Source organism: Molothrus ater, chromosome 3 (assembly GCF_012460135.2).
Source record: "Molothrus ater isolate BHLD 08-10-18 breed brown headed cowbird chromosome 3, BPBGC_Mater_1.1, whole genome shotgun sequence".
NCBI lineage: Eukaryota > Metazoa > Chordata > Aves > Passeriformes > Icteridae > Molothrus > Molothrus ater.
Genome location: NC_050480.2, coordinates 16,282,223 through 16,309,322, shown reverse-complemented (window position 1 = coordinate 16,309,322; position 27,100 = coordinate 16,282,223). Strand labels below are relative to the sequence as shown.

The following is a 27,100-nucleotide window of genomic DNA, read 5'->3' as shown; positions in this document are numbered from 1 at the left end:
GAGGAAGTGGCATGTGAATCATTCCAGCCTGGCAAATTTGTAATTCCTCTGTGGAAGTTGCTTCAGAAAGTGCTGAGATTTGAAGCAGAAACTCTTTGGGATCTTTGCATGTTTAAAAAATCTGTTTCTCTGTGGTGGTAATTCAAATCTCCTCTAAAAATATGCCAGAATCAACAAGAGATTTTCCAAGTCTTTGGTGTGTTTGGTTAGCAGGTATATGCCTGGCGCTCAGGGATGCAGGCCTGACTGAGCAGTTGTGATGGCTGTGAACTGAACTATGAAGGAGACATTTGTCTTGGAGTGGGACCTTTTGTGTTAATCCTTCCAACCTTTATAGCCAGGCATTTCAGGGTGATATTTAGTCAACGAATAACTTGTATTGTGCACTTGTGATCCCTCTCCATCAGAAATGGGTGACTGTGTAGAATAACTATCAGTCTTAGATAAGAATTATTATTTTATTATTTTATTTTTCCTGCACTGTGGCCATTTTTCCTCAGAGGCTGGTGCTTTAGTAGCAGCACATATTGTTTCTAGATTGGGATTTATAAATTAAGATTTACTCAGGAGATGAACGTCATTACATTGACTGTATCTGTTTATTTGTGCATGCAGTTGTTGTCTGTACACCCAAGATAAACATGTTATCAGAGTATTTCTGAGCACAGATATTCATGTCTTAAAATTACACATACCAGTGAAGCTTCACTGCTGTCTGCACAGCCCAGACACAGTAGCCACGGAGTATATAAACACAGTCACTGGTTTCGCTGCTTTAGAAAAGGCATTTTTCTCCTCTGGCTGCCTTTTGCATGTCTCTGTGGTGTGAGTTGCTACATAAGATTGCTGGTTTTGGTTTTTGCTGCTACATCAGCCTTGGTATTTTAGCTGTTCGGGCTTGTGCTCTGCTTTGCTGAGGTTGTGCCTCCGTTTGAGTTCTGTGAGTTACAAGGAGAACAGTCATGCTTTCAGAAATGGGCACGGGACAACATTGCACAAAGGTGTATTTTGTGCTGCAGCATCTATTTTTATTAGATGGTTAAAGTTTTTGCAACTTAAAACCAGTCATCCCTTAGTTGAGTTTTTGGTTGTGGGTTTCTTTGGGTTAAAAATATGTTCAAAACTTCACATCTTACTAGAATCAAGAAAGCTGTGCTTCATTCTTTCACATGGCTGTAAAAGATAAGACTGGTGTTTGATAAATGGGGAGTTCACATTTGGTTTGGTAGTGGCCTTTAAACAAGGTATTCTGACCCCTAAATTACCTATGAATTTGAGGATCAGATTTGATTAATTTAGTAGCACTGAGCTATTTAAATGTTTAAACTGCCATTACACGCAAGATGCCTGGTTAAAATTCTTGTGTCCCGTTTTGCAGCATGGTGCTAATTAAATGTAAAATCTGTCTTTAAACCAGAAATTGTACAGAAGCAAGTCACAACAAATCTTGATAGTGTTTTGTGTTCTGGCTGGAAATGGTATGAAGAGCAGCTTTTAGATTTTTCCGGGATGTGTACCTGGATTTCACTGTCAGGATTTAAAAACTATTTTCTTCTAAGTAAAGATTTCAAGTCGCTATACATAAAAGGAACAAAAGAGTTTTTTAACTTCTTGTCTCCAAATTTTTTTCCAAGTAATTATTCTGTATTTTAGAGCTGCAGATATCAGGAAAGAAAATAAATCCACATTTATGTACAGTGCCTGTGGATTTTTTTACTGAAGCAAAGCTAATGGCTGTCAAAAAAAAACTTCTTTCTGAGCTTACTGTAATGTCTGGCTTCTGTATTTCTTTAAAAGCAGTGTACTAAAAATAAATAGTGACAATCAGTCCCTGTTATGATTTTTACTCAAAGTTTATCTATCAAGGAACCCCAAATTTGCCTTAGCAAATTTTGACAGGAGAGCATCAAACTTGAACAGATTTTTGCTGTACATGTTGTGAGCTTCTGCATTCCTGAGCTAATTGGATGTAAAGTGTCACATAGAATTGTAGTATCTGTTGGTGAACCTGGGCAGACAATAATAATTACTAGGTTGAAGCTTGTTTTCTGTTGAAGCCCAACAGTATACCCTAGTTTTTGTTTAGGATAGGTCTGGTTTAATGCTAGTTTACAATTATTACTCATGGGGCATTATCATTTCAGATCTGTGCATCTACTTTTAAGGTACGCCAATTGCTGTAATTAATTAAAGTGCTGCAGATGCTGCTGGTTAAGCCAATTTAAAGAACAGAGCGTGAATTTCCAGTTATGTGAGCTAGATAATGATAATGCCTTAACGTGGCAGTCGCTCCTGTGAGCCAATTACTGCTCAGATAGCTGAAGCAGGGCTGTGGTTCACTCTCTGCCTCCGTCCATTCCGAGAAGACACGTCTCCTTTTTTATGCCTTTTGCTGCTGAGTAATCTCAGTTTTCCTCCCTGGTTGTGGGGTGGTCCGACTGACAGCTTTTACTCTTAATAAGCTTAGAGGTAATAATCCCAGTCCTGTAGGTCACATGTACAATATGCCTTTTAGTTTCATTTTTTCCTGCTCTAGTTTTGCCAAAACATCAGGCTCTCTGTAATATTATACGAGTGCTGTTGCTGACTACCTGGGACTGAAGCACTACTTTCTGATAATTGATTAATGCATATGTCTCATAAGTGCTTCTACATAACAATAATCATGAGATTAAATCTGCTTATGTTTGTCAGGTTTTTTAGTTTTGTTTTTTAAATTTCCTTTTATTGTGGAATATTTTAAAATATAGATGGATCAAATATTAACTTAATTAGTGCTGAGATTTTTTTAAAAATCCCTAAGTTATGTTTACTTCACAGCCAAGAAGTAGAGAAGAAAATATTTCCATTTGAGATATTCTTTGTTTATTAATTTAGTTTTGTGTTTGTTTTAGATGGCAACATGATATATTAATAAACAAGCCATTGGGAACATCTTTGCCTTTTGTATACATGTGAATTTATTTCTAGGGGAGCTTTAGAATTGTTGACTGCGCTTGTGCCTGTAGCACTCCAGGAATGGTCATGGGGTAGCTGGAATGTGGAGAATAATCCTTTTAAAAGAATGTGTAAAAACTAATTATTTGAAACTGGTATTTACTTTGTAGCACTTATTTTTATGAGTTATAAATTGTGCAAGTCTAATAATACTAATAAATTTAGATAGTTTTGAAGAGAGGGAAGTGATGTAACACGTGACATACCTGCTGTGTGACTTGCCAATGCCCAGTTTAAAGTTTCAGGTTTAGACCGGGGAGAACCTGTGCCATGGAACATTTCTGCATTTTTCAGGGCAGCTCTCTGACTTGTGCCAGGTAGTTTGAGCAGTGCTGATATGCCAATGCCCTCGGGAGTGGCAGCCCCTCGGCACCGCGGAGGGGCTGAGCCTGGAGGAAATGAGTGCACCCGAGTTCATATGCAAAGTGGGGACAGAGTGGAATTTTCCCAGAATCGAAGCAGAAAGGACAGGTTTTCATCCTGGATGTGTAAAAGTGAAGCCTTAAAGGTCTGGGAGGCCTCAGGGAGCCTGGGGTAGATGCATGGAGAATGGGCCCTGGAGAGAAACAGGGGAACATTGTTTTGTAGTGGTTGAAGCTTGGGCCCAGACAGAGAAGGAGGAGGAAATTGGCTGCGAAGGGGAGTCCATAATTTCTGTGAGGGAGTGGAAGAGAACAGAGTGCACTACTTAGATGTCTCTGGCCTCATTCCAGAGAATAGAAATAAAGACAAGAAAGTGCATGTGAGCATTTATTGCTTTGTCCTTTTGTGTGTTCTTATGTGACCTCAAGCAAAGGAAAAAAAAAGTTTTTGGAGCTCCTTAAAGAAAAAAAAAATCTTTGTCTCAGTTCAACCATCCTCTGTCTGCAAGGACAGGGAGCCGAGTTCACACAGGCTGGAACAGGAAGAGTAAATCTTCACACAATACTGCACCCCATGTGATGGCTGAACCATTCTCAGTATGCTGTTGTCAAATCAGGTGGTTTCTTGCTCCGTCCTCCCTGCTCCCCACTTTGTGGACAGCAGCCCCTCTGTGTGCCCAAGCTGGTGCTCCCCTGGCCTTTGGAGAGCTTAGTCTGACCCAGCTGAAACATTGTGGTTTTTTTTTTTTCTGGGTGAGTTTTCTGCTGGTTTAGTGAAAGGAACTGGGTTGTGAAAGAAGAGCCAGTAAAGTGCCATGGTGGGTGCAAGGCAGGAGCCTGTGGCTGGAGAAGTGGGATTGGGTTTTGCTTTGGAGACAGGCACTGTCTGCTGGCTGCAGGCAGAGGCTGTTCCATTGTGCCTCTGCTCTGGGTGAGGCCCATGAGGAGGGATGGGTGTGCCTGGGACCCCTCATGCCCTGCAGGAGCCCCCACCCTGTGCTGCAGCATGGCTGCTCCCCGTGGGCCTGGCTGCCTTCGCTGGCCCATTCTTGTCCTCTACCTGCACCATGTTAGTGCTGGAGAGACCTCACTCCAGACAGGTTATTGGGCTCTTCCAATACCTGCCAGCTAGCAGGGTCTTCCAATAACAGCTAGCTCTTCAATAGCAGCTACCAAGCATTCCCTTCATGGGGAGCAGAAACCTTTTGCTCAGAGACCATGCATAACCTGCTTTGGCCAAATTTCCATCTGTTCTCTCCTGCTGTCCTGTCATCCAGTGCTGTGATATTTCAGGGGAACCTCCAGAAATCACCTTCTTCCATGTGGAGCACTAGCTGTCCTTCCTAAGCCCAACTTGTGTCAAGATTCCCTTGCTTTGGCTCTTTCTAGCCTCTTGCTGTGGTAGGACTGTCTCTCCTTGGCAGTGAAATTGCAAACTCTAAGTTCATGCTTTCATTTTGGTGATGTGTAAGAAAGATACTGAATAGACTTATTTTTGTGGCATAGGAACATTAGCAAAGGTTTTATATGACCATCAATTTTTTTGTTGAAAGTTCAGAAAAGAATGAATGTGTGGCCAGACCTCCTCCTAACCTGAGTAAGAGCTGCCCTTACTCTGTATAGTTTTACTAAAAATAAATCCCCTCTTGCAAAAGTATCACAAGGCTCTGCCTGCCTGCGTGTTTCTGTGGGCTTGTGTTTGTTTTCACATGCTGTAAACCCCAAGATGGAATCTCCTGGTTTATAAGGGCTAATAATTTGTTCCCAAATTTAACAAGGTGCTTAATCACATGGCTTTCTTTAACTTGATTTAATTACAAGTAGGTTGTGTACTGAGAGTTAGGCTTGAACTTAAATACCTTGCTTAACCAAGGTGCATCCTTTTTGGTGTAGCTCTGTCACTGTGTTTAATGGACGTGGGGAATTTATGGGCCTTACTGAGGAGCATTTGTGCACGTGCTGTCCTGTGATAGCTGGGGTCAGTAACAGCAGATCAGGGCTAAGTTCTCAGTTATGATTGGCTGTAAGTTTCCATAAGACTTCTCCAATACCTCTTTATTTTTGTTAAATTTTTGATATAAGACAAATTCTATAATTATGATTTGTTGTCTGTCCTTAGTTTTGCAGTCTTTTTAAAAAAAAAAGTTTCACAATGCAAGTTATATTTAAAGAAATCAAATTGTGGGGCAGAACTTGAAAGTTCCTTTTTATTACATCCAATTTGAAATAACTATTGTTGTTTGTTAAGACTGCACCAGATTGCTTTGGGACACAAAGCTCTCACTGCCCAGTACTTGCTGAGAAGGAAAAAAAAAGCAGCTGTATCAAGTTTTTTGCAATTAAAAATCTGGAAAAACTTGTTTAAGAAACTATTAGCCCAAGAACATGCATCTTTTGTCAGGATAATATGCAGCTCTGAATACAACTCTTTTTATCAAGAGTGCAGTGTTTCATATTTAATCAACCTAAAATTGAGTGCTTCCCTCACATGAATGTAACACAGATCAAGTCTCAGCCAAACCAAATAAAAGAATGAATGCTTTGTTAATCATCCATAACTAATTTGTGCATACACAGAAAAAATGAAATCTGTTTTTGACAAGACCTTTTTCATAGGAACAGCAAGGGAGAATTGAACATGTAATGTGCATTAGTAATAGAGAATAGCAATGGGAAGATCTGAGATGTTTGCCTCAGATGACTTCAATTTCTAGATAGTAACAGTGTTTAACAGAAACCTAAGGTAAGAGAGGGGTGGGTTTTAAGTTGTTTGTCAAAATGTAATAAAACAAACCTGTGCTGAAGCAGACATAGATGGATTCTTGTATGCCTTGCCATATATTCATAAGTATTGCAGGGAACTGCCACATATCTCTGTGACAAACTCAGCTAATAGATAATACACAGTGAAGAAAATGTTAAATGCATTGCTTCTTTGCACAGGCAATATGATTGTGTTGCTCTACTGACAGTGTGGTTATGGTTGATGGGGCAGCTTCATTACAAACCCCTGTTTTCAGGCTATTGCAGCTTTAACAAAAAAAAATTCACCCATTGGACTGAAATTTTCTATGCTTGTCAGCCTTGAGGTGAATTTTACTTTAAGTACAAAGTTAGAAGAAATCCATTTAGCTATTTCCCTGATTGAAACAAATTTGGAGGGAGGGAGGGAGGGAGGGTGGGATAGGCTTTCAAAACCTTGAGGTTTATGTTTATTGCTGAGATGCATTTTGGAATGCTTTATGTGTATCCTTGCTTTTAAAATGTATACTGTGTTGTTTATAAGCATAGACATAAAGAAATAAATAACTGCACCTGCACCCCACACCATTCCCACTGCTGTGTGTGCACAGGGTGTGAGAGCTGAGGTGTCTGACATGTGTGAGCATGTCCCCATTCCAGCTTCACACAGATGAGAATTTTCAGCTGCCTCCCTTTTGCCCTGGTTGTACTCCCACCCTTTGCTCCCTTCTTCTCCCTGCTGACATCAGACTCAGCCCCCCCATCAGCAGGACGACACCAGTGAGATCTGCAGAGCCCGAATTTTTTTCTCCTTCCTGTACTCTGCAGAGTCCTGCTGTGCACAGGAACCATCCCCTGCCAGCCACACTGCTCTGACATAACAGCTGGGAGGAGACTTGCAGATTGAATCTCTATCACTGAGGTTTTGCCCCTCATAGTGATTATTTGGATAATAGAAATAGTAATAAAGTGTCATGAGAGAATAGTAATAAAGAATAGTAATAAGGTGTAAGTATAAAGAATAGTAGTAAAGGGCCAGAGAACTGTCTGTTGGAATGGAGACCCTTCCTTGAAAAGCCAACTCTTCCAGAGTGGATCTTGTGATGAGGATCACAGCCATGGAGCTGAGGGCAGTGGTGGCCCTGCAGTGTGTCCCCTTGGTGGCAGTGGGAGATACAGGGAGAGGGAAGAGCAACAGCAGATCCAGTAGTTTCTCTGTATTTTGAGGCACTTCTGCAACTGTGTTGTGTCCTGTTGTTGTTATGTATTCTGGTGATTTTGGCACATGCTGCAAAGCTGTGAGCAAGATGCAAGAGAATAAAAAGAGCACAGTCATGAATTTAATAATGGAGATACAGTCATGCTGCAATAATATTGCTGACATGTTCATTTTGAAGAACATTGTGCTGTCTTTTATGAAGTAGTCTTTTAGTCTAACTTTGAGAAATTCCCAAAGTGATCAGTCATTTGACCTGGAATCTCTGGTTCTGCCCAAAGGAATGTTCATGATGTGAGCATCACTGCTCAGCACACAGCCATCAGGCATTACAGATCATTCAGCCATTTGCTCTGGGTTTTTGCAGTTAAGGTTCAACTTTCACTACAGAAAAAATACAAAGTAAGAGTCAATAATATTGACATTCTTGCAGGCTTTTCTCTGTCGTGAGCCTTGCAAACTTTGTCATTTAACATTGTGCATTCGCTCTATGGAAGTTATCCTCAGATGATAACAACTGGTTGATGACACACTGGTATATTGAAAATCCCATTTTAACATGTTATATCTATGCTAAATAATTAAGTCTTTCTCTGGAAAGATGAATGAAAGTATGTAAGCTTGTTGGAGCAATTAATCTTTTCACCTTGTTTCTTCTTCGAGGAGTTTTACCTCAAACTTGCTTCCTTGTTGGAGATTACAAAGGACCTGAATAATGTGCTTATGTGTGCAAGTTTGTTTAAATAATCAAGAGTTAATTCTGGGGCCTGTATCACATATGCCTTCCTGCATGGTATTTGTTTCCTCAGGACAAGGTTTGTAGGTAGGCATGGCCTGAGGTGCAGAAACTGTTCTTAATAGTATATTGAATTCACATTAAATATTCACTCCTGAGCATGAGGTATTATTTCAAACACACCTTTTTAGCATTCGGGATTCTGGGTATTTGTCTTGAAGTGACACCAAGACAGAGTAAGGAAATTTAGAGACTGGAATGGAAAGAGAAAAGAAGCTGAATTAACAATAAATCAGTAAGTAGTTTACCCTTTAAAAAAAAGTAGTCAGTTATTTTTCCTTAAAGACTGACTCTGTTAGGGGACACTAGCTGGACATCTCTCTTTTGTAGATGTTTGAAAGTGCCGTAGCACCATTCATGGGAGACCTCTGCACACAGCAGAGGAGTGAATCATGATGATGGAGGTTTCCTATCAGGCAAAGTAGAGCTGAAGTACCAGGCATTGGTGGGTGAGCTTAAATGTAAATTTTGTACCAGGTATTGCCTATTATTTTAAAATAAAACCAGAGAACAACCTGTGAGTCCCTTTAGTTGTTACATGAAAAATGTGGAGTTACGAGCTGCTAAGCAGTAAATAAAGCCGTGGTTGTGGAGTCAGCTACCCTGTCCTCCCCCTGGAAGGAGGAGGTCACACAAAATAAGTGTGTTTCTTACTCCAGTTTTTGCTAAAAGCTTAGGAGCTAAGTTCATCACCTGCTGTTTCTCCTTCTCTAGCATTAGGTAAATTATCTGTATTTCTACTTTGTGTTGAAGCTAACTGTACATTTTCTGTAGACTCTTCAAAAGCAGGAGGAACATGAGCCCAGCCTAGGGGGATGCTGCCTGCAAGTCCCTCCGCTGAAGCAGAGCATGGGAGCTGCTCCTGGAGGCAGAGGCAATGTGAGGGATGCAGCTGCACACAGCTCCCAGGAAATGAGGGACTGCTGTGTTTTGCTGAGCTGCCAGCCCTGTATGCTGTGCTTTTCTAACAGCCTCACCTGCCACATGGCAGCAGCAGCTCAGGCCTAGACTTCCTTAAATCTGCTCCTTTGAGAGCAAAGGTTTGAGGATTTAAACAGCCAGTTGATGATAATAAGTTTCTCTGCCAGCTTCAGCTGATCTTCCACAAGCTTGTGGCCCACATCCGTGGCAAAGTAAAAATGTACAGGAGTTTACAGTAGGAGTTACTTTTATAGCTTTTGTTATATAAAAATTATTTCATCTTGATGGCTTTTGCTTGCTAATGATTGCTATGTAGTAGTTCCCGCAGGCTTGCACACAGCTATACCCTGTGCCTTAGCAGACCTGGGGGAGATGGTCACATCCCTGGCTGCCGTAGCATCTGGGGAAAGAAAAGGAACAGACAGTCCCTAATGTGGAGTGATCCCAACAGCAGAGAGTGAATGGCTGTGAAAGGGAAGCAGAACCATTGGGGCATTAGTGAGCTCAGTTGGGATCTAGACTTTGCAGGAAAGGATGTCCTTTTATTGCTGCAAACAGGATAGTCACTTATTCCAGGGCTCTTGAGTGGTACAGCACAAGCTGTAGCTCTGCAAACACAAGGAAAAATTCATGTACTTTGTAAAGATACAGTAATGTTTTCATCGAGTGCAAGGACAGTCTTTACCTGGACAAAGGGATCTAAGAGTAAATTTAAATTTAAACCTGTCACTATAGAAGAAAAGAAACTTGCACAGCATCTCTAGAGGAAGTGATCTGAAAGAGCAAAAAAGCTACAAATACTAAAGTGAGTATTTCTCAAATCAGTTATCAATCTCCTATATACTTCTGAGGGAGAGTTCACGAGTTGTTTCTGCATTACCAAAACTGTCCAGGGGAGAAAGCGATTGAAGATGTTATAAATGGATACATAAAGCAATTATCCACATCTTATGCAAGGTTCAGTATTTCAGGGTTCTGCTACTTACTAAAATTACCCAGCTTACCTGTAATTTTATCTCTGTTGCCCTTTGTAAGCATCAAGCCCACTTTAGAAGGGGATACCTGTCTCATACAGATAATCTATTAATAAATTGCTCAACTAAAATTTTAATAATGCACATACTTTGCCATCTGTCTAGTAGTTGTCTAAGAAGCCTAATAGTATTTTTTGATAGAAAAACAGGACCTCTGAATTTTCTTCATGTTGTTCTGCATAGTATAGATGAATTAACTCAGTTTATTAGGTATAATTTATTTTTCTAAACTTTGTATCTGATGTTAATCATTGGAGATTTCCAGAGTCTGTGAATGTAGAGGATTAGCCTGGGAAGATGAAAGGTTTGTTGTTACCTACAGCAGGTCAGTTGAGCACACCCACAGGTATGATTTTAGTCAGAAAGAACCTTTCACTACATACCTCAGTCTCTCAGGTTGCCACTGAAATCTCATGGGGCTGTAAGAAGACAGAAGTTGAAGCAGCATATAGTGTTTTCTGTTTGCTTACTGAAATTATTGTCTCTGCTTGTGCTACATAAGAAACAATCCAATATAATGATTCATCAATTTAGATGTGCTGTTAAAACCAACACGTTGGTGTTTTTTGAAGGAGTCTTCAAGCTTAAACCTAAGATATGACCAGTATGATAAATAGTCTGGTACAAGGGCTTTGGTTCTGCAAGGACAAAGGTCACTTTGTGAGAATAACAAATATATAATTATGTCATTAAGGGTAGCTGTTTCAATGTTTAAAAATGTTTTGTTTCATTCCAAGCTCTCATGTCTAGGGCTCCAACGTTTCTGGTATGTGCAGAATTTTTTAAACATTAAATTCTCAATTCAGATGCATCATAATTCTTAATAATGTTCTGGATACCTTGAACCATTATTTGCTTTTAAACAAGTTTTCAGCAGAAGTCGTGCTGCCTTCATTCGGTCCTCCAAATCTCCCATCCGCCTGTCTAAATTATTTTAACTGACATACTTTCTAATTTACTCTCTCCAGTTGAGAGAGCTCCCTGTAGCTTGTCTATTTTAGCATTTAATTGCTGTATACTCTCCCAAATTAAATTCTGTAGTGATCCATTCTGCTCTGCTGGTGAAGCAGTGATCTTTTCATCTGAGCAAGATGGTGCGTGCGGCTCCGGCGCAGGGCTGCCATCCACGCCGGGAGAGGGAGAACCTTCCAGCTCCTCTGCTGCTGCCTGGGGGCTGCAGGGCCAGGGGGCTGCAGGGGCCAGCTGTCCTCCAGAACAGTCTCCATTTAGTTCTGAAGCCAAAGGAGAGGGAAAGCTATTGTTTCTCTCAGGGAGTTTTTAGAACTGGACAAATCGCTTTGTCAATTGTTTTCTGCCAAAGTTTGCTCCTCCTTAAAATCTGCATATCTTTGTGGGCTTTTTAGCATTTGCTTTTGTAAAAGATGAAAAGGCAAAAATATTATGCTGTATGTTTTCCTTGTCTGTGAGAAAGACAATGATAATTATTGTTCCTTTTGACAAAATAATATCCAGTAAGGAAACTTGTTGTCTTCCCTAGTTGGGTCTTTTTTGGATAATGTTTGTACATTGATTACTAATTACTTAATATATTTCTATTAAGGAGGGACCATTTACTATCTAAATAATGAAGAACTTCAGTAGTTTTTGATCTGGTTTCTGCTGAATGGAAATGATTTCCTGTTGTTTCTCAATATGTGTGTGTGTGTGTGTGTGGAAAGGAGGGCACTGGAACCTCAGGGGTTACAGACAGCACAGCAGGGTCACAGCTCTGTGTAGGCAAGCTGAGTTCAGGTGTGCAGAGGTAAAACACATCCTGCTGATTTCTCTGGGGGGACTCTTCCCCCAGCCCAAATAACGCAGAGGAATATATCCCATTAACAAAATCCCACCAATATTTTGATTCTGTGTAACTCTAGAAGCTTGGAGGCAGTTTAACAGGAAATACAAAGATGTTTCTTGCTTAGTTGCACCTCTTATATTAACCTTGAAGAAGACTTGCCAGTCACTTGGTAAGTACAGCATACAAGGTCATTAAAAATACATTTTTAAAGACTGCGTGAAATTCACATTACAGCATTATTTGTCTCTCCTATAAATTAAGAATCTGAGTTCAGACCTTTTGTGTAAAGGTGTTAATCTTTTGGCTCGCTTCCTTTGGAACAGAGTTGGGCACTGTTTAATAGTGTGACATGTCTGTCATCTGTGATCATCATCTTCCCAGTAAAAATGAGCTGTTTGTTTTACAGCTGTGGTCCAGGCTCTCTGCACTTAGTTCCTTAGAGTATTTTAGTCCTGCTTGCTGTGAAAGGATCTCTTTAGTAGGGAATGATGGGGATGATTCCTAGACAAGGCTCGTGGTACATAGCACTGCTCCACATTGTTCTCGTTGCAGAAGATCAGGCCATGGGAATCCTTTATGCCAGGCAGATATTTATAGAAGGGTGGCACTTCCTGTGTAGTAAGTTTTGGGATGCCTGACACTGCTCAGAGTCAGGAATGTTGTGGCAGGAATAATGCATGGTTGCATTACTGGAAAGGAATTTGTGTGATAAATGGGTCTGGCCCTGTATCTGTGTCAGTAAATGCAGCTTCATTGGCTTAATTTAAACTGACTGCAGTTTGGCCAATGTTATTTTTTCCCTTCTCTAGCTCCAAACTTTGTTATATGATGGTCATTTGAAGGTTTGTGGAAGTAACTTAAAATGCTGGGGAGGGATAGTGTTGGGGACTGCTCCTTGAAGAACCATGCAGAGCTTTTTGAAACCCTGCTTGGTGTCCGTTGTTGGTCCCCACGCTTTGGCAGAGCCAAGTGCAAGGTGAGATTTCATCTGAGCCTGGCCCTGCACTCACAGCTTGTGATTCCTGTGGCTTCAGATTGTCTGGAATTTGTCTTTCTGATGGTATCACTGAATTGCACTTGTTGGTATCTGAGGTGATGTTTTTCAAGGCTGTGCAAACACAAACAGCATGCCTAGAAATTGGGAACTGCCTGAGTTCATTATTACTAATATTCTTTTGTTCAAAAAGGAATGCACCTTTTATTGATCTACTGAGTATTGCTTGTTCTACATATTTCTTTGTGTGAATTCAGAAATCAAAGTACTCCAGGATATTGGGAAGTCTTTCTGTTTTCTATATTAATTTTCATTTTGCTAACTTTGAGTGCATCTTCTTCTTCCAGACTTGTAATAATTTGCTCAAATTTTTCCTAAATTACCAGGATGCACAAGTATCAACCACCCAGTGGGCTTAGTGCAGAGCCAGCCACGTGGTTCCTCCTGCTGCTTTGCCAGCTGGGAACAGCTGATACAGCTTGATGTGCTGCCCAGATAGGGTTATTTCATCCAAAAAATGGTGTATGTTTGAGGCATTTTGGGTACTGTGGGCAATAGGAGGAGACTGTCAAGAAAAGTGAAGCTGCTTGTGAGAGAAAAGTGTAGAATACAAAAGCAGAAATTTCCCCAACACAGGAGAGAAAGATGGAGAAGTATTGCTGTGTGTTTATGTGCAGATTTTACTCTTCTTAAGTGAATTAAAATGATCACTGGTAAACAGTGGACTTCTAAAATAACATACAGGTTTCTCAGAGCCTTTAGTTGAACCAACAGAGCCATTATTCTGTTATGCAAGAAGATAGGCCTGCTGTAGTTTCTGGTAACATACTAAGTAGTTGTATTTTAAATAATTAAAATAATTTATTAATGATTTCTAGGACAATCACACATTTTATTTTTTTCCAGTGAGCTGTTTCACTTGCTAGAACCATACAGTAACAAACATGAAACAACAAAAAATAGTTGTTAACCAATGCTCCATGCATTCTCTTATGAGTCCAGCAGTGCCATTCTCAGTCTCAGTAGGATGTTTGAGCTGGAAGATAATAGAGGTGTTTTTATTTTACTGGCATTTACTGTATGTTATCTATTGTCTTTCTGTGACATTCAGATATCATGGCTGATTTTATTTGCATAATGCATTGCCATTCTTAAGAGTAAAGTGTTTCAAAATTACTGTTTTCTTGAAGAATACAAACCATCTTCACTGTTAAATGTTGTATTTTGTCACTTCTCTTTATTATTGCATTAAATTGTTTCTCTCTTGTGACTTCAAAATTGACTTTTCATGCTACCCTTTCACAAAACAGGATGTGGCAACCCTGGCAGTCACATGAATGTAAAACACCTGAAGGCATAACAGAGCCTTACACAGTTTAAACTTTGATTATATAGGCAAAAGCAGGAAAGTTGAGCAATTAAAACATGTGCACTGGGATTCCTGCTTGACTTTCCACATGCTCATATGAGACACAAGTAAACACCAGATCAGACTTTTACCTTTAAATGGATATTATTTGTTCAGTATCCTACCAAAGTGGGCTTCTCTTTGGAATAACTCATTCAAGCCTACTGCTCAGCTGTTTCTGTCCACTCTGCTTGTAGGTTTGCTGTCTACTCCATTCTTGGATTATTTGATCCCTGCTAGTTTAGGAATTGTTTATCATTCTACAAGAAAATGTCTCTTTTTCTGGGGTGACTCAATTTCTACTACAGGAAGCATGTAGGTTTTTAGGAAGAAAATGCTACAATCTTTGCAAGAAGTGGTTATTAGCATGCTCTGACATTTAAAGACAATTTTTTAGAAGTTGGTTGTGTGTCAGAGTAGAAAACACAATCCATTGTGAATCAGTCATGGACCTAAGCAGCTTGAGAATATTCTTTTAACACACAAAACGTTTTTCCCCGTCTACTTATGTAGCTAAAACCATGTAAAGCCAAACCTGTAAAGCTCCAAAGAGAAAGGAGAAACCTCCAAAGCTCCAAGAAAAAACATTGCAAAACTTCTAACAGACTTCACTTTCTGGAAGAGTAGGAGGAGAGGATATACTTAAACTTGCATGTGAAGCAAAATAAGACTTGAAATATCAGGCACTGTCTGTTTTTATTTGGGTTTGGAGATTTTGGTTGGTTTTTTTTTTTTTTTTTTGTATGATATTGTTACAGATTTGGACTTTTGTAGGCAGTTGAAACTTGGAAACTCAACTTCTGTCTTTGGCCCACAAAAATGTGAAATTAATTAATTTCTTAGGAAGACTGAACTCGATTGCCAAGTGTATCTTGTTCTTCACAGCACATCAGGATATGTAGTGATAGGAAAATGTTCCTGCTCATGGCTGGCTCCTTCCCTTTCTCCTGACACCCTGCTGCCTGCATTCTCATCTCCCTTTTCCTCTACATCTGCTAACACCAGAAGATTCCATTAGGAATTGCTGATGATCCTCTTCACTGGGAGAACTTTCCTCTTCCTTATTCATGTTTCTTATTCACTCTCCAATCCAGATAATCTGAAGGTGCAAATGACAAGATGATCATTTGTACAATAAGTAGATACTAAGTGAAAATGTGATTTCGCATCATTTCAAAATTCTCTGCCTTGCTATCTGTGTCTAGCTCTTGCATGCTTACAAGTTTAATGTTGTGTGCTTTCTCTTCACTTCAGAACCACCACTGAATTGGAGATGGGGTTTACTTACCTTGTTTGCTTTGACTTTTTAGAAAAATCACTTTGATAAAGACAACATGCACCTGACTTACCAGATAAGATGGTGTGTTTGTAACAAGAGAAAGTAGCTCTGCCCCCAGCTAGCCCTGTTTTTTGGAGTCACTGAAGCATATTGGTGTTGCCTAAGAGACTTAGTGGGAAGTCTCTGTGTTGTTCTCATGGCATTGGCTGCATCCAACAGGTGAGCCAGCACTGAGAAGGCATTTGTAGCTGCACAAGGAAATAAATCCAGATCTTTGTTGGATTTGGGATATTCACAGCTGCTGAAAAGCGATTTTTGTAGTCAGACTGAGAATAGCATGTCAGAGTACAGGCATGGTGTGGCTGATGAATGATTCCTCTGTAAGGCTTCAAGCAAGCGCCCACATTCATGATTTGCTGTGAGATCTGTTGATCTTGCTAAGATCAACATCTTACTGTCAACATCAACTATTCAAAATCTTCCAAGATTAGTTGTCTAAGATCCTGTTGGGTGTAGATGCCTGAACAGGCGCTGCAGTAAACCATGCATTCCGGATAACGTGTTGTAATGTTAGTTATTCTAAAGGCATGATACAATAACAGATTATTGTTGTTCATATCTGTGTAATAAAGGAAACTCCCTGATTGTACTTTCCATTTTACACATTGTCAGAACCTTGGACCTTAATCTTGCTCTTTGATTGACAACTGCAGCTGGGGAAGGAGCACTTGTATTGTTTGTGAGAGTCGCATCTGTTCAACTTAATTCAGCTGAGAGTATTTGCATATTCTTAAGTATTTCTTCTGAGAGGGCCTAAATCCTTCTCAAGTGTTTGATGCATTTTTGAAATTCATTCATAAGGTATCTACATGCACTAATAGTTCTGTATAATATTGCTGTGCATAATCTGTCAGATAAGGCTAGTTTTTTAAACAAGGTATTCTTTGGGGATGACATATTACATTCTGACTTATTCTACTGGGCAGAAATGTCAAGTACTTTGAAAAAGGATGCTTGAATGTTTTGATTGAATTAGTATTCTTTATTCAACACAAATTGTCAACTGCAATAAAATGTCGTCCTATTGTGAGAACATTTTTCAAAAGAATTAATAGCAGGGCTTTTTTGTTTTATTTTTTGTTACTGGAGCTTTTTTACATATAATCATTCCTTTCCTGACGATGCTGATATTAGATAAAACAAGAGAGTCGATTCTTAAATGCATTTTAGATTAATTTATCTGGATTGTTAAGCCATGAGCAACATTTTTATATTGAAATACACCTTCAGCTTTTCAAATAAAAATTTGGCTGTTATCTATTTTGCTCTTTATGTTTTTCTTGCAAAATTTTTATCAATATTTTTGGAAGTATTGTCAATTTTAGTTTCAGAAACCTTTTGCTTTTGATAGTGCATGTACACCACTAATGAGAAGAACCGCTGCTCTGAAAAATATTCAGGTATTCTGTTTGAGCATGGAACACAAACTAAATGACCTCAAACCACTATGCAAAGAAATATGTGCATGGTCCAAACCTATGTCTTCCATAGGCTGGAAGTTCCAGTCCAGAAGTAGCCACGTTTGGACAGAGCATGTCCAATTTGCTGTGAAAAGAAATGAGAATATATTCCCAGCAGTTTAACTGGATTGGGGCTGTGGATCTGGTTCAAGTTCAAGCCATTAAAGACATCCTAGATCTTGTAATGGAGCACCACTAATCACAGTGGACAACCTTTTTTTTTTTTTTTTTCAATTGCACTAAGAAAGTGTTTGAAGCTCCACCACCATTAGTGACTGACGTAGTTTAAGAAATGATTTTCTGTCGCTCAAAAGTGCCATAGTGTTTTTTTGGGAAAAAAACCAAAACACCCAAAACAAAACCAAACCAAACAAAAAAACCAACAAACAAACAAACAAACAAAACCAAAGTAATCCCTACAGATTTAATAAGTGCATTTTTTTGTTTTGTGCACATGCAGGTTTTAGTGTAACAGCACCTTTCACATTAGCTTTGTTTTTTTTTTTTGCTTTCAGGAATCTCCTTCTGGACGTAGAAAAGCGCTTGCCACTAGCAGCATCAACATGAAGCAATATGCCAGCCCCATGCCTACACAGACAGATGTCAGGTTAAAATTCAAGCCTTTGTCTAAGAAAGTGGTAGCTGCCACACTACAGTTCTCCTTATCTTGTATTTTCCTGAGGGAAGGAAAAGCCACGTAAGTTGTTTGTTTGTTGGGGTTTTTTTAAACCAGATAGCCTGCTTTATGTTGCTTTTCAAAGAATCCTTCGGATAAAGAGCTCTTTCTGTATAGAATGGTGGAATTTGAGAGCATCCTTCAGCATACCTATCATTCCTGCCATACTTGTTTTCTTAACTGAGTAAAAGTTGTTTCTTACTCTGATTTCAGCCTTGTGTTCTTCAGAGACAAATGGCTTGTGCTCTACTCTTACAGACATTTTAAGTAACAACAGCTTAAAAGTATCTACAGGTCTGAAATGAGTGGGAATGTGTGTTTATGTGCATGTGTGTCTTCATCCAACAATACCCTTGGCAGATTTCAAGGGAGTCCACTGATATTTCACAAAGAATGCAATAAGGACAAAGCCAGTTGGAAGGTGAGGGAAGGTGGAGTTAGAGTTAAGATTTTGGGTTGAGCACAAGAACATCCTGTGGGAAGAGTTCTCTTGGGCACTGATTACTGCTCCCTTGACTCACTCACTTGGTTCTAGATTGCAAGTTATTGTCAGGGCTTTCATAGTACCCTGAACAAGGGATCTGAAAAAAGCTGCTCTTTGTGAAAGCATTGGTTTCCAGTATGTGTAAATAGACACTGCCTTTTTTTATTTTATCTTGTTAATGATTTCAGATATTTATAGAAGGGATTTTAATCCTGTAACCGCATCAGAAGTTACAAATGAATGTAGGCATTGCATGCAGCATGTGGGCAGTAGGTCTGGCCAAGCATTTTCACTTTAAAACCAAATATAAATAAGCAAAGCAGACCAGGCAAGCATTTGCCAGCCTTTCTGGGCTGGTTTAAAATTTTAGGAAGGAGTTGTTAAGTTAACTCTTGATGCAAAGCAGTATTTTTTTACCGTTTACAGTTTTGTTAATTGAAAACTTTCCCTTCAGAATATATTTATGAGTTGTATTAATTTTGTTTTTTCACTATATTCAAGATCAGATCTGATATCATAGACCTCCCTGAAGAAAACATCAAAATATTTAAAGAATTTTTAAGAATGCAGTAATATCAGATGTGGTATTAACAAGCTGCATTTTAATGCCTGGTATGATGTTTGTTATTTAGGGATGAAGACATGCAAAGCCTGGCTAGTTTGATGAGTATGAAACAAGCTGATATTGGTAACCTAGATGATTTTGAGGAAGACAATGAAGAAGATGAAGAAAACAGAGTGAATCAAGAGGAAAAGGCTGCAAAAATTACAGGTTGGTTTTGTCACAGGCATTGTAAAATATAGTTTCCTTTGCTTATTGTCCATTTTTTTTATCCTTATGCTATATTTTTATTTCACTTTAAAAAAATCCTAACAACCGAAACAATATTTAGGATAGCTTGATTGAAGAGGAGCCCATCCATAACTCAACAAAGTTTAATACTTGTGAATCCAAGAGCCTTGATTTGTGTCTGTGTGTCCTGCTTTTGGGAGAGAATGCACTAAGAAGTAGCAATTTAGGGAAGAAAAGAACCAGCATGAGCAGAGGAGCAGAAAAAGCAGAGGGAAAGGGTCAATGAGCGAGAAGACAGGAGGAGAGGCTCAAGTGAAATAATGAAGGCACTTTATGAGAATAACTGCGAAATGAGTTGTGCCATGGACAAGTGCTGAGGTTCTGCTCAATAACATGGCAATTCCAGGCTGCATATTGCTGCCTTTTGGGTGGGGGTGTCTCATGGAAAAGAAACTGGGAGGCTGTTAAAGGACTTTAATGAATTTGATAGTGAAGTTGTTTGAAGTGAGATAGTGTAACCACATTTGAATTGCTGATGAAAATGCTTAGTGTGTTCAGGATAGCTGAACTAATCGAGGCAAGTCAGATCAGGATGAAATGATGTTAAATTGTTGGTAGAGATCAGTGTGTAGTATTGCTCCAGATGGGTTCTGTAGGAGCTCTTTGTGTAATGAATCAGGAAAAGAAAATTAACTTCTGGTGCCAGACTTCATAACTTCCAATGCTCTTTCAAAATGTCTGAAATAAAGGGAACCTTCTCCAAAGTGGGGGAAGAGCATCCCGAGCAGAGAAGTGAATTGTCAAATCTGTTCTTGAAAATTCAGAGGAACACTGGTTCAGTGTTATGAAACATTACTTTCATCACTTCTTTTTGAGCTTTCGTTGCAATCAAAAGGTTCAGCCTGAAGCATTTATTACTTAGTTACATTTAGTGTTGTGAAAGGATGCAAATATGTTTTCTGTATGCTTTACATATTCAATTAAACATTTTTTACCCTGGCCAAATCTCTAGTTATGCTGTATGTGTCTGGCACAGAGCATATTGGAAAGTCTGGAGTGAGATATCTGAGGAACCAGGATAATGTATTCTTGGTCAGGGAGCAGAGATATACCAGTCTGGTCACACTGAAATAATTCTGCAGGGTTTACTTCTTTCCCAGTGTAACCAGAATAAATCAGATCACAACATAAAACAAAACCTGACATGTTCACCAGGCCATTGGATAATCACAGAGAAGGCCAAAGTAAGGAGGGGTAATGTTCAGTCTATAGAAACTGCTGTGCACAAGTGTTTTATTAGGATCTGCCTGGGTACTGCACTGAGGACTGCAGAAGGGCAGCAGGTGAAAAGCATCTGATCTTGCTTCTCAACACTTGATTTTGCAGCACTCAAAAAGGCTACAAATGATTCCTAAACAAGCAAAAGTCTTATCTAGGTTAGACTAGGTTGTCTGCTATCCTTTGGATATGGAGTGAACATCTTTGGAGATAGATGGTACGGGTGAGCTAGCTGATGTGTCACACAAGCTATTTTAGAGTCATTTGCTTTTCCATCTGCTATTGCAAAGGCCGAAATTTTCTGTTTAAAACTAACAATACCTCCATGAAAGGCAGAAGCAATAAATACTTACGGAATACACAATTTCTGTGCTTTGTTCAGCCTGCTCTGATACTGTTTTCTAACCATACAAGATGAGAGTGTTGGACTGGTTTTTTTTGTAAATGAATCATGACATGAGGAAGGTCAGCCTTGGAATTTTTCTTCTTATGTTGGTTACAACAGCTGAGTTGCTTTACGAGCCTGGCCAGCTTTTCCCACCTTTGAGAAGGAGAGGGATGGTGAAGGGGAATGAGTGCATGCAATTTCCCAAGCAAATGGGAGAACATAAAACATAGGGCAGTAAGTAAACATTAATAAATAAGATGTAAAGTATCTATTTCAACATGTGTTCAAGATTGATTTCATTGGCAATTGCAGTGACTCCTGTAATAAATATAATGAATGGGGAAAGCTAGGAGAAGAGCTGAGGAAGCAAGGGAGAAAGAGGTAGGAATCATTGTAGAAAAGCAGGAGAAAATTTAGAAAGAAGGAAATGTAACAAAACTGATGTAGCAAAGAACTCTTTCAGAAGCAGCGTTCACAGAATACCATGGAGTTAATTGAGGAAGTTACATAACCCTTTTGAAAGCTTGCTGCTACCAACATTTTCTCCTCTTGTGCTGTGCTGGGTGTTGGCAGCTGAGGAGCTGGAATGCCTCACTGACTCAGAGTGCCCTGTGGCAAATCCCTTACCTCAGTGCGCCTGTTTTCCCAGCTGTAAAACGGGAATACTGTCTCTAACACCTCATGGAAATGATGGGAGCAGCACACAGTTAATGTTTCTAATTGGGCTTGCAATGAGTAGCAAGGAGGGAAGGATTGTTCTCCTACTTTGGACTCCAGGTTTTCTCACTGCTGACTTGATATCTGAAACATTATTGTTCCCAAGGCACAGCTGCAAGAGATGCTGCAAGTCTTTTATCAGACACTGCTCCTTTTTGCAGTGTACAACAATTTTTATTGGTTTTTGTTTGTGGGAGTTCTTTTTAGTTGTGCCAAAGTTGCAGTTTCATAGATGAACATACATATCCACTGCTGGGAGAGCAAGGGAGATCTGCTGTGTGGGGCTGTAGATGGTGCAGGTGAGTTAGGAAATGCTGCTTCTCTTCTTGACGGGTTGCCTAACTTGGAGTAGGTATCTGTGCCTCGGTTTCTTCAGCTATGAAGTAGGTGGTGCAATACCGACTGACCTCAAAAGCAGTGGAATTTGGGGTGGTCAACATGGAACTGCTGCCATACAACTGACCAGACTGAAAGATGTTTTCCATTTCAAGCACTGCTTTTACTTGGAGAAATCTCACTCCATCTCAGGCTTTCCCCCTTTCCTTCTTAGTACTTCTTGTTGAAATTTTTCATGTGTAAAAGCCATATCTTCCCCAACTGTTCTGTGTGAAGTTGAAAATTGTTTGTTGCCATGAATTAAATTTAAAATATTTAGTTTCTACACTGTCAATATACATGGATTTAAACCTCCCTGAATTATCCTGTCCTTAGTCTTCAGTGGAACACAAGACATCTCATACTTGGAGAAAATGTGCCTCATAACTCACAAACAGGGCAGTAATAAATGTGCTTCTCCTAATGTTTTAATTCCTACTTAGAACCTCATGCTGGGGTTAATAGCTGCCTTCTGCTCCATCTGCCCAGGAGCACAGTGTCTGTCCTGGGGCACCACATGGAATCAGGAACATGCCCATGTGCTACCTATTGCAGGAGCCTGAATCCCAACACGTTTCAAGAGCAAGCTTCTGGGTAACAATATGCATAACCCTTTTTGTGCAATTTGCAAAACCATACCTCTCCTGACAACTTCTGGTACATTTACTCTCTTTTTCTTTGTCAGGATCACCAAACTGCTTGGAAAAAAAAAAAAAAGAAAGAGAGAGAGAAGAATGAAAAAAACCCCAAAAACCAAACCAGTGATTTATGTGACATACTTGTAGAACAAGCTAATGTGTGTTTGTAGATAATGAGATTTATAAAAGATAATATAGGATATAAATCTCCAACCTACAATTTCCATACTCCAAAATATGACATAAACCATTTAATATTGTAATGAGAAACATTGTAGTGCGTATGGGTGTTTAGGTTGGCAGATAAGACCAGGTGATTCAGACCACATCAAAGAACTCCCTCTTTTTAAAGCTCTGAACTTAATTTGTTATTTTCTGACAATAAAAACTGAATTATAATTGTTTTGGGGTGTTTTTTTTTTCCACATGCTGACATAATAAATTGTAAATCATGTCAGCATCTGAGCCTGGTTTTAACTACTAATTCGTTAGTACTGCTGTTTTATGAGGTCAGCTCTGTTTTATTTGAGCACAGAAAGGTATGTTCTATTGTCTATCTTGAGTCCAAGAAGATAGTATTGAAGATAAGAAGATAGGAAGATAAGAATTCCCAGAAGATAGTATTATATTATGTAGATTTCTCAGGTGTATGTATACTGAGAAAGCTAAGTTTTGGGACAGTTCTGGTGTTATTTTTTAGGATAATAGTCTTGCCTGTTGGAGCTAAAAATAAGGAAGTGAGGATGATTAAGTTAAGTCTATGTAGACAGATATAAGTGTAAAACCATGTAAGCAGATTTATGCTTTAAGGTCAAGATCAGGAGGGAGATACATTACCGAGGAATTCTGCTTGGGGTTTGTCACTGTCAGCATTTAGGATGCCCAATAGATATTGGCAGAGTAGGTAATTTTCCTTGGTAATTTGCAGATTGGCATGTCTTTGCAAAGCAGTTTAAATTTGCCAAAGAAGCTTTTATCCATGTGACAGAAATATTACCAGGTTCTGGTCTGCTTTGGACTTCAGTTTCTTTGTGCTGTCTGTGAAGGCATGAAATCAGGAGGGGTGTCAGTGTGTCAGCTATGAAAAAGCATGAAAAAGCCCCCCTGACTAGGAAGTTCTGGGTGACCATAAGCACCAACATGAGTTGGAACAGTCAGAATCCTACTCAATTTTTGCCTCAGTTTGATATCTTGCTCCCTTAAACTAGTTCATTGAATAAAGACAAATTTTCCTTTCCCAAACAAAAGCCAGATGAGAAAAAGTCAAGTTCAAAACAGCCGTAAATGAAAAGGGTTATTGAGAGGTATCTTCTTGTGTACACAAGAAATTAAACTTTAAAGGAAATAAAAGAATGACTGGCATGAAGCTTTAACTTTGCTGGTGATACCAGCAGGCATCATCCATTTATTTCATGGGGAAAGACAGGAGATGAAAAAGGCTGTCAGTGGGGCAGTGATATTCAACAAGCAGGATCATCTCTCCTGCACAAGTTTCTCTTGCCTGTTTGTCATGTGGAAGGATGAGGAAGGCTGTCCCCTCTCCACAGAAACCAATGCTCAGGTCTCTCAGAGATGCCCCAGGCTCAATCCCCATTACTACAGAAGCTCCATTTGTCAGATGCTGTGGATGGGACTGCGTTAGGGGGGAGCAGAGAGGAATTTTTCCCCTTGGGCTAGAAGCCACTCAGTTGTTTTTTGTTTCTTTCCTTCCAGAATTACGGAGTCATCTCCATCTTGACTAAAATTAAACATTTAACACATTTTAAAAATTACTAGTTCATGGCAATTTAGAGCTCTCCACTATGGATAGAAGGTGAAAAAGGATATTACAAACAGCAAGGTGTTACTTACATAGCATGACAATGAAAATTCAGGTGATATATTATGTTCAGTTTGCATTCTCCTGGCACAATACTGATCATGTATTTTAGAACTATTTAGGTAAATTCATCTTGTCATAGATCAGAATGTAATGGTGACTAATTGCAAATGTTAAATAATCAGAGTGTGTATATAAACAAAAAAGGATTAAAATGCATATTGTATAGGTCAGTTTGCTGTAACCTTAAGGGTTTGGGAGGGAGATAATTTGTTCTGGGGCTGATTTGTGTTGATCGACAATGTTTTCATATTCAGGTTTTCTTCATGAGCAGGAAAAATCTTTAAATTATATCAAGTACACCTATCTAAATTTTCAACTGATTGTGCATAATACTCGTCTTCATAAAACTAATTATTGTTGCTGTCACCATAACCTGGCTAGGTTTTGTTTATGTCTTGTTAACTGGGTTTCATGTTAAATTATCCCTGAAGCACCTACACAGGTACTTTGCTGTAGTTATATAATTGTGAGGACTCGTTCTAAATATATTCTTTTACCCTCTCTCCCTTGCTCTCTCTCTTTCTGGTAACAGTCTTCGTTCCACTTCTGTTTCATTAAATGCCCTTGCCTTACGTTTGTCTTGACTGGCTTCTATTTACAGAAATTGTAAACCAGTTGAATGCTCTGAGCAGCTTAGATGAAGATCAAGATGACTGCATAAAGCGAGCAAATATGCCTTCAGCTAAATCAGCCAGTTCCTCTGAAGGTCTATGAGCTTTCATCCTTTCTTTCTGTTTCTGATTGTATTTACTGTGACCCATTACCTTTTGACTCCTGCCTGTATTCAGCTGTCAGTTTTATCTCTGTGCTTCCACCCAGCATGACTCTCAGTAATTTGTAGTGCATCCAACAGGTAACAACATGATAGAGAAAGAGCCTGTCTCCGCTACAGCTCCGTTGTCATCTGATAATGAACAAGAAAGAAAAAAAAATACAAAAAAAAAAGAAAGAGGAACCACCAGACCCTAAGCTTAAAACAGTAGTTGTATAGTCAGTAATACTTGACCTTTCTAAAGTGACAAAATGTCCTCTCTCTGCTTTTATGTTCACATTACATCCAAAAATTAAAATTTCCTGCCGATAGTTAGCGTGTATGTGAACAATCAAAATCACCGTATTTAGCTCGTTAGATGTTCCACAACATTTATTTAACGAAGGAAAGAGAAGGCTTTTTTAGAAGTCATTTCTGTTACATAATGTTCTGATCAGCAAATAGAAGTTTCATTCATTTCATTTTTTTTTTCCCTTTGTTGATGTACCTCCTGGACTGTGTTAACTTAGTCATGCAGTTCGTGCCATACCCTGGTGCAGTGTTTCGAGGGACTGTTGACAGGGAGCTTTTTGAGCTCCAGATACGTGTGATGAACTGCTTGTATCTATTTTAAAACAATATTCCAATTTGTTCGTAGAGCTTATCAATAAGCTTAATTTTCTGGATGAAGGGGAGCAAGACCCGGCCAACTCCAGCACGAATCCTTTTGGTGATCCTGACACAGCAGAATTAAATCCATTTGGAGACCCTGATGTAGAAGGTAATGAATTTGTTTTACATAATTCATTGCTACTTGCAAATGCTTTGTGAAACATGATTTTTATTTCTGTAGGGCTATAAATGAAAAATTTTAATTGATTAAATACAATTACTTAATGTAGCACTGAGGTAGCAATAGCAATGATCCAGTTGCTACTAGAAAATTGTTTTATTCTTGGAGTCACATCCTTTGTATTGAGGCACATTCATATTTGCCACTGGGGGCTACCAGCTGAAGCAGAGACTTTTAGACCTCTCAGGTGTGTTACTAGTACTCACCTTATGTGGTATGAATGAGCAACACATTCTGTCAGACAGCCCTGCTCCACGTGGGTGATGGTTTATATCATAATTTCCTTCACTGCAATCTTCGCTGCATCTCAGCTATTCTTGGTTAGCACTAATCTTCATTATTACAATTTAATTTTCTCTTTTTTATTCTTCCTTTTTTTTTTTTTTTTTTTTTGCTTTTATAGCTTCCTCAGTTAAGCCTTCTGGCATTGTGCCTTGCACCACATGCTAGGTGTTAATCCCCTTTCCAGACTGACATGCCCATTCTTGTTCCATTTGGGTGAGATGTACAACCCCTGTAAATTTTTAATCTGATAAGATTTTGGCCGTAAGGCCAGAAGGGAGCACCAGGACAGCAAACATCTCTTCTGTCCTCAACTCCATGCCCAGATATTCAGGCTCCCATCTGCTGGATGTATCACTTTTAGCTTGCAGCTGCTCAAAAGGCCAATTCATGGTTGATTCCTAAGTCTGAAGCTATACTCAACCTTTCCTGTTCAAAGCTCCAAGACTTCTCTTCCTACAGAAAATACTAAGTTACTCTGTAATGGCAATGGAGAAGAACCACACTGAGCAGGAGCAGCCCAGGGTGCAGCCAGGGGATTTCTAAGGTCAGGTCAAAGAGAATGGATTTCCAAGCTGCAGTTTCCCCCTTTGGTCACTCACTCCCTTTGGACCAGCTGAATGTTTACTCACAGCACAGTTTTTCTGCCTTCAGAGTCTGCAGGGAATGATATGGGTGGAGATCAAGTCTTGTCATACTTTGGCTGTGGTGTGACTCACAGCTTGTATTTCTGAAACAGGGACATTGCACTATCTTCTGTATTTGGCAACTGAAGCCATAAAGCCACTATCCTGGGCACCTTCTCCTTCCTATAAAGTTGTCAGGTTTTTCTAGAGCTGCAGAAGTGAGTTATTTCAGCTTTGTAGATGCCAATATATATGGATTAGGTTCTGGCGTCCTAATCTTTGGCTTT

The 27,100-nt window shown here is 39.4% G+C and overlaps 1 protein-coding gene across 12 annotated transcripts in view; it reads left to right on the top strand.

The window, feature by feature from the left end:
• Positions 1 to 27,100, top strand: part of EHBP1 (EH domain binding protein 1) — a 205,539-nt gene that overhangs the window by 60,350 nt on the left and 118,089 nt on the right. For 8 of the 12 annotated variants that reach the window (XM_036380064.2, XM_036380063.2, XM_036380058.2 and 5 more), the window contains exons 6-9: positions 17,586 to 17,767; positions 18,863 to 19,002; positions 24,903 to 25,007; positions 25,711 to 25,833. In XM_036380064.2, coding sequence (XP_036235957.1) covers positions 17,586 to 17,767; positions 18,863 to 19,002; positions 24,903 to 25,007; positions 25,711 to 25,833 — 550 coding nt within the window. The remainder of the gene's footprint in view (positions 1 to 17,585; positions 17,768 to 18,862; positions 19,003 to 24,902; positions 25,008 to 25,710; positions 25,834 to 27,100) is intronic. The other 4 variants (XM_036380060.2, XM_036380059.2, XM_036380065.2 and 1 more) reach the window with 1 other exon arrangement.